This window comes from Nymphaea colorata, chromosome 1, assembly GCF_008831285.2.
Source record: "Nymphaea colorata isolate Beijing-Zhang1983 chromosome 1, ASM883128v2, whole genome shotgun sequence".
Lineage (NCBI taxonomy): Eukaryota > Viridiplantae > Streptophyta > Magnoliopsida > Nymphaeales > Nymphaeaceae > Nymphaea > Nymphaea colorata.
Window position 1 is genome coordinate 34,486,864 of NC_045138.2, and position 7,856 is coordinate 34,494,719.

At 42.3% G+C, this 7,856-nt stretch overlaps 2 protein-coding genes across 2 annotated transcripts; one reads left to right on the forward strand and one right to left on the reverse strand.

The window, feature by feature from the left end:
• Positions 1-541: 541 nt before the first annotated feature.
• LOC116250335 (uncharacterized) lies at positions 542-4,492 on the reverse strand. Its single transcript, XM_031623968.2, has 3 exons — positions 4,279-4,492; positions 3,458-3,537; positions 542-982 (listed from the first exon to the last, which is right to left on the reverse strand). Exons 1-3 carry the CDS (start codon positions 4,390-4,392, stop codon positions 910-912), a joined length of 267 nt encoding a protein of 88 aa, XP_031479828.1. The 5' UTR covers positions 4,393-4,492; the 3' UTR covers positions 542-909.
• Positions 4,493-5,408: 916 nt separating this feature from the next.
• Positions 5,409-7,428, forward strand: LOC116264685 (uncharacterized). Its single transcript, XM_031645035.2, has 2 exons — positions 5,409-5,809; positions 7,055-7,428. The coding sequence occupies exons 1-2, from the start codon at positions 5,468-5,470 to the stop codon at positions 7,226-7,228; spliced, it is 516 nt and encodes a 171-aa protein (XP_031500895.1). The 5' UTR covers positions 5,409-5,467; the 3' UTR covers positions 7,229-7,428.
• Positions 7,429-7,856: the final 428 nt, after the last annotated feature.

Sequence of the window (7,856 nt, forward strand, 5' to 3'; positions counted from 1 at the left end):
ACCATTTTGTCCTTTTCCATTTCTATATGCAAGTTTCTATTATCGCCCATTGAACAAATAGAGTAGACAGGCAATTCGGCAACACAAATTACATGTATACTTGCCACAAGGGGTGATGGAAAAAGGTTTGAGGAATATTGAAGCCAAGACCCATTATCAGTTCTGAGACCTCCCACGGTGTTGTCCCTGTAATGTCTGGTCGATCCGCAGGCTAACTTTTTTAACTTCTTATAAGTCTTCAAAGTTCTCGCCGTTCAGGAGAAGCCAAAATGCCACACAAGTGATTATTGCCGCCTCCAAGACAATCTAAGAGTTCAGATTTTTGGTAAAAATTGTGTCGAGCTATTATGTCTCAGAAATGATCATCACAAGGGCCTTCTGGATCTCAGCACTTTCCCAGTCCTCAGCCATTAAAGCTGACCGATCTCCTTGGTCGTAAATCAGACATATTCAGTTGAAACTAACGCAAGTTGCTCCAATGAGTTACAAAATTGAGCAGGATGTTGAGATCTCCCTCTCTCACTCTCTCACAACACACGTGTAAGCACTTCTAGCACAAAACTTTCATGATGCTCATAGCAAGAATTCACTTTTAAACAAGTCTAGCATGAAGAATAAGAACTGACAACCAAATATACTGAAGTTGGAAAATGATTTACAGAAAAAAAGGAAGAAGGAGCCAGAGAACGCCACTTGACGGACCTGCCAAGAGTCAACACTGGATGGTTTCTTATTTTCGTAAGCCAAATCCAAAGGACAAAAAGAGATCCTTATTACCGGGTTCAATAAAAATGCAATCAGCAAAGCTGCTAAAAACTGGAAAATTCAGCAAAATGGGCAGACTGCAGACATTACATAAATCCTTCACCCTTCCTTCAAGCATCTGTTAGATCCAACATTTTTCTAACATTAGTCCAGCTTATGATCTTCTCTCTTTGGAGGGTCAAGCTGCAGATAGTAGAATGGTTCCATTGGCTCTTCCCTGCACAAAAAATTTCAGGATCCATTCATTAGATTGCAATTCCATTGGCGTCTCAATATGATAGCCTAAGATTGGAGAAGAAAGAGAATTAGAAATCATCATCAAATTAAAGGCCCAGCAAGGTAACTGTGACCTACTAGCCTTAGTAGTTAAACTTCTGACTAGTACAAGTAGTCGATTGAGTCACTTGTGCACCGATTTGTGTTGGCAAACCAATGACTAGTCAGTCAGACTAATCAAATAGTCATTGGTCAGTAATGCTCCCGCTTCCCCTCCAGATGAGGATATACCTACACTCCTTGTTTTCGAGCTTCCAGCTTTGCTCAAGCCTATAATAACTAGCATTCAAGTCAAATCTATTATGACCAGTGCGATTGTTCATTATCTCATTTTCATTTTTCTTTCCCTTAGTCCTAAAAAGGCACTCATCAGTCTGCTCAGCCCCTTCCTATTCCACTTTGCTGCCACACTATGGTGGTCCTGTTCCAGTGGCCTGAGCTGTGAAGCATAAGTGAAGCTCTTTGTATTCCATGGGCATACTTTGAGGTCAACTTCCTCGACAGACAGAGTAGATAGGAGTCAGTTCCTGAGCTCTGCATAAATATGCATATATTTGTATTTAGTTTTGTACGATATATATTTCTCCAATTTTAGTCAATCAACTTGGCCTACTAGTTGAGAGTCTTGAGACTAGTCTCTTTATGGTCTTGATTCTCTTGAAAAGACCTTGAGCTCCTATTTTGACAACATAGCTAATTGCTTCATCCATTTTTGAGATGAATGCAAGTGGACAGGCCAGCCATGTCACAAAAAGTAATGGCAAGAAGCATGATTAAGTGATACCCTCTGCTACTTGTTAGAAGGATAGGAGAATGAAAGACGACAAGGATAGTTTCCTTTAATCAACAGAAATATATATTCACAACCTTGAAGGTTATTCAAGAAGTGTCGTATCAGCTCCAAGGATACTTTTCTTAATACTCCACAATTAAATGGATAGTAAAAAAGGGGAATATGCATCCAGTGAAGGTGACTCGGGCTCTTCTCATGGTAGAAATAAAGATGATTCATTGTTTATGTCATTAATATGATGTATTCCAGTAACCCTTATGAAAGATTTCTGTAGGTTTTGAAGCTTTTTAAGAAAATGTTCTTGTATGTGCCACCTTTAATGTTGCACATCAATTACTCAAAGTGATAAATTTGACTGTAGATGTATAGTTATTGGATAATTCTTCATAGATGCTGCATCAAAGAAGGAAGTGTCCCTACAACCATGACCTTCCAGAATATTCAGAGATAAACTTGCCGCTGACTAGATGCCCATTGAAGTTCAAAATATACACTTATCAAAGAAGAAAATATCCAAACTAATATGGGCCTTTCTAGGAAGGAGTCTCAAGAATGAGACAATCATACAATGCCATGCCTATGAGTAGCTATTAAGTGCATCAACAGCCATTAAGCTCAGAGAGAGAGAGAGAGAAAGATGTGGAAAAGTAAACTTGATTCCTGTCTCAAGCATCCATATACCAAGCACAACTTTATTTAACCTAAAAATAACATGAACAATGACATACGTTACTTGTTAAAACCACTGAAAAGTGCATCGTAATTTCTAATGAATATTCTCTACAAAACTTCAAATCATCCATAGTCAGTGTGGGTGTCATTAGTTCTAGTTTGTCAGACATCCAATCTACTTCCAACTTTAGCTAGACAGGTTTTCCTTAAAAGGAAAAATGGAATCCAATTCATATTTGGATGTAGATTTGGTTAGGTATTTCAAACAGCAGGTACATCTGAACCTGATTACATGTTATTTCAAAACTGAATCATCTTTCTGCATGTTGAATCTGAATCCACTCCCCTATCTAGTCAAGCAAATAAGCAATTACTCAGATCTGGTGGTGAGTGGTGAGTACATTCAGCCAAACCTGAACGGTTTACATTCTTAATAATTAAGAAGATTAGTGCATTGACTATTACGATTTTAAGTATTTTAGGCATATAAGCCTGGGGAAAATACTAAGTCACATACTTTTGAAATTCAAAAGAATAACCGACGAAAGTATCGATTAAGAAATTTGCTATAAGGTTTCAGATATATACAATTGTCTCTAGCTGCTTGTCCATAATGCTGCAACTGTTAATAGATGTAGGATACACATTTATTTTGATCACACTTCACGTCACACACAGCTCTTGACAAAATGCACCTATTCTTTTTTACACAACCAAAGCTCTTCCACCACAAGCTTAATAATCCACATCATTTAATAATGTAAAGGAGAGAAAAGGCCAGTACTAAAAAGCATATATGCAAAATACATATCCATTATCACGGTGGATGGAAATCCGTGGAGAATAAAAACTTGGTACATAATAAGACAGGATCATGATATAACACTTAAGTGGATTTGGCAGTATATTCTCCAATATAAAATGTAAGAGTCCCATATGATGTCAACATACCCAGGCTTGGAACGCATGCATCTCCAGAAAAGCTTGAAAGGTCCTGGAACCGTTTTAAATGGATTTCCTTCGAAACAAGCCTGCACAAGGTTTAGGCACAAAATGAGTTGGGATATCAACTTATGAAAAAGTATGTTTAGATGGAATAGGGAAACGTTCTACCATAAAAAAATGTTCATTATTCATGAAATGGGCCTTTATACCCAACGCGCTCGAATAAAGTGAAAAAAAATCTGTTGGGCTCGAATGGACATGTAAATGAACAATACACGCTGCCAGTGAGTGCCGCAAGTACCATTCCCCCGTTCACTTATTTATTGTTTTCGTAGAAAGATGACCAAGACAATGTATAATGTCCCATAGATTCGGTTCCATGCTTTCATCATGATTGTTGCAAAAAATTAGAGATCAAGGATGAAAAGTTCAAAATCCAACTCAACTGCTGCAATCCAACGCAAGAACGAATTGTTGCACGATTATCAATTATGGTTCAGCAAATGCTCCAACCTCAGAAACCTAGCAATTGAAAAGGCAAACTAATTGAAAAAAAAAAAAACAGACAAACGCCGATTGCACCACGATACCAAATCAGACACACCAAAACAATAATGAACCCTCGGATTCATCTCAAACAACCATAATAAAGATAAACAAAAAGCTAGTCCAATGAGAAACAAACCACCAAAACAAATCGTAAAATCAAGAAGAACAGGAACCAAGCTCCATCAACCTAATAATAGCAACTAAAAGGGCAGTAACTTAGTTGGGTTTAGGGGTTTTATGACAGCACAGAGGGAGGGGGGGTAGAGAGAGAGAGAGACCTGGATGACGTCCTCAGCCCGATCGTTGCAGCGATGAGCCTTGGGCTCGCGAGTCTCGCCTTCCGGCAGACCCCACGGGCTCTCCCTCCTGGGTACGGGCCGCGAACCACTCATTCCTCTCTCGTCGTTGCCTGTTTACCTCTCGGTTTCCAGGGACCGACGCGTTGGGGCGCCGAGGCCACTAGGTCGAGCCCTCTGAGCCTTTTGTTTTAAAAGAGGGTCCAGGGAGCTTTGTATTTTGCTGCTCTCGCTGAAGGGAGGGAGTTTCACTTCACTGCCACGGAGCCTCCGACATGGCCGTGTTTGATGTCCTTTGACCCCACACATTCCGGTTTTGAATTCGTTCCAAGGTAGGGACGTAAATAAAATGGATGTACATCCATATTTATCTGATTTACGGATTCTTGTAAAGAAATAGTGACGGATTTCTTTAGTAAACAAATACCGAATTCGATTTCAATGTCCATTTAATTGAACATGAAAAAAAAAGAAAAGAAAAAAGATCCGACTGGCAAGTAGGTTTGGATTCGATGCGACATTTCATACCTGAAATTGGATTCGAATTTCTGATCCGATGACATAAACGTGGACTATTGTCCCGGTTGGTCATGACTTCATTTCTAAACACTACCGTTATAATTTGAGTTCAAATCTGAATTTCATTGAACAATGTCAGATTAAATCGAGCTGGATGCATTTAACCTGGATCTAGTTATTTTCTTTTTGCAAAAAAGAAACAAAAAAAAAAAAAATCTCCTTTTGACGTGACTAATGGCAGCAGAGGGAGAGTGTTTGATACCTCTTTCGGCTTCAAAGAGGAATTAAGGCCATCGATCGCTTCCAAGGATTTTGTTATTTCGTTTGGGACTTGGTGAGCTTAATAGTTGATGTTCAATCGGAGTTTCCTGAGTTGCAATGCTAAACATTTTTGTGTACATGTTGGATCTCTTGGACCATCCAAGTAAAGTCATGGCCGCGTCCTAAGAGCCTCTGCCTTCAACCTAACAGGCTAACACGTGATGAGCAGTGAAGGACTTCTCGTTCACAAGATCAGCCCACGGGGTGCGTTTGGTCAAGGGGTGCTTCTGTCAATTCGGTCAAGACGGGTTTGGGCTTAAGCGGAGGAGGCTCTCCCTTCGCACCATCCCTCATTTCCCATTCCCCGCCGAGAGAGAGAGAGAGTGTTGCCATGGCTTCCGCTGCATCATCTTGCCCCATGGTCCTGGTTTTGGACGTAATCCTCTTCGCCTTTTTCCTCGTCCTCATCGTCTGCGCTCCTCTCCTAGACGCGCAGGCCGCGCTCCCTTCCACCCTCTTCCCCGATCCCCTGCTTCGTATTGCTTCCTGGTACAAAGATCGGTTCGGCGACTACCTCGCCTCGGAGCGTCCCTTCTTCTTCGTGGGGCTGGTCTGGCATGAGCTGTTCTTCATCTGGCCTCTCGCCATCGCCAACGCCTACGCCATGCTCGCCAGGAGGTCCTGGTTCAATACCACCTGCCTCATCTTGGGATCCTCGCTCCTTACCTCCATGGTCAGACATTTCTCCCTCTCTCGCGTCCGAGATCCGATGATTCCGGCGCGGTTCCCTCTTCTCTTTGGTGTTCTTGTATTATGTTGGTTCCAGCACCACCAGTAGTTGGCTCGGCTGTAACCTGTAAGGGATGGGATCCACGTTCCCTCGCGCAGGCGGTGCGGGTCATTAGATCAGCTCCCTACATTTAAACGAGTGCCGAACGACGTTCATCCATCAGGATGAACGGCAACCGACAAGTCTCCCCATCTTCACCCGGTGAAAGGCCAAATCCGTTATGTTGGCTATGCCGATTCATGGCTTCTAAGCCATTGATTGATCCGTATCATGTGTCTGGACACAAGACCGAAACTCATCCTCCGGAAGTGATGCGAGTCGGAGTTAGAACAGAAACAGGTCTGGAAAGAAGCGGAGAGTCGTCCATTGATTGTGGATTCAGGGCCTTTCGCGTGGAGAAACAGCATGGGACGTTCAATCGCTGACAATCGCTCTGCCCCTTCTTTCTTTCTTCGTGACGTTGCATCTCCTCACGAGTACCGTGTCTATCTGACGCTTCATAGTGCGTCCCACAGCTCGCGTGATGTGAATGTGGAGCCCTAGTTTGGTAAAGCACTTTGGAAACCATACAAATGAAAATCCTTTACCATTTACCACGCAAAGTTTTTGCCGGCCCGACAAGTTCCCCCTCCCGCCCCCTCTGGACACTTGGAAGGAGAGATCTGATGTTGATTGCTTAGATCTCTCGGACACATTCACGCCATTACCAAGATCTTATATCTCAATTTCCTCTTACAGAAGGTTATTTTAAAGAAGTCGCTTTTCCGAGAGTGTCATTGACTCGATATTGGTTGGAGCTGCAATGAGCCTTATGGTTATTGTCTGAGCCTGCCCTCAACATTTTCCGTTTATGTTCCTTATTTTCGTGATATTTTCAAGCGAAGGAATATTTGTGTGAAAAAATGAGTGGGTTATATCCTTTTGGGGATAAACCACATTGTGGGTTGTGAAAAATTTGGAAGGTTGGGCTTTATTACTCGGTTTCCTAATTCTGAACCGCTGGATGGTGAGCACAGTTTTGGGCAGAGGCGTTATAGTCCATTCCTCCTAACTTTGTCATTGTTTTCATCCTTGCGGGTTAATGTCTGGCCCATCAAGGTCGTCTTCTACATTACTAAACGAAAAGCATAATGCATGTTCATCTTCTTTTTCCCGATTTTTTCATCTGAATTAGTCGTAACATTGCAGGCTGCAATCTTGGGAGAGCTGGTTCTATCAGGCAAGGCATCGGAGTCACTTCTGAAGTTGTATGTCCCCTTTGCCGGTTTTGCGCTGTTGGCCTTCGCTCGTGGTCTCATGCCTTGCGGGTGCACCAGCAACCCTCCCGCCACCTCCACCAATGCCAGGAAAAAGAGGGCCTAAGAAAATCGGGCTTTTCATTTCCATTCCCGTGTTTCGAACCCTTGATATTTCCTATTGTCAACATCTTTCTCTGGTTGACGGAAATCTGTGGTTTTGGTGGGGAAACTCGTTTGTTTTTACTTGTGAGTTCGAACTGTGTCCATTGCTTCAGAAGCTAACATCGATTCTTAATTTGGCAATCTGTCTCTCTTTATTCTCGATATTGACGCTGGGTGTGGCCAAGGATCCCCATCCCTTTTTTGAAACAAGTGGGAAAACTTGTTCGATAGAGCAAGTTCCATCGTTAGACAGGATAGCAACAAAGCGTTTCAGCAGTTCATTCATACCTAGAAAATGTAATAGAGAGATGAAACTACCAAGAGAAAGGAATAGAGTAGGTTGAGTTGAGGGGGCTGATTACAACTTACAGGGAAGCCCAGCCTCCATCATGTTCTCCAAAGGAAAAGAGGAGGAAGCCTTCCGGTGCCGTATCTACATTTTGTTGCGAGTTCGAGGCTTCTTTGTGGGTCACAAAGCTTGCGCGGCATACATACGTCCTGCCAAATTTCCTTTCTTTATAATTGTGGGCCCGTTTTAAGTCTTCTAAAATGAAATCTGGCCAAAACAAGGAATTCGATGTCCTCCAAAA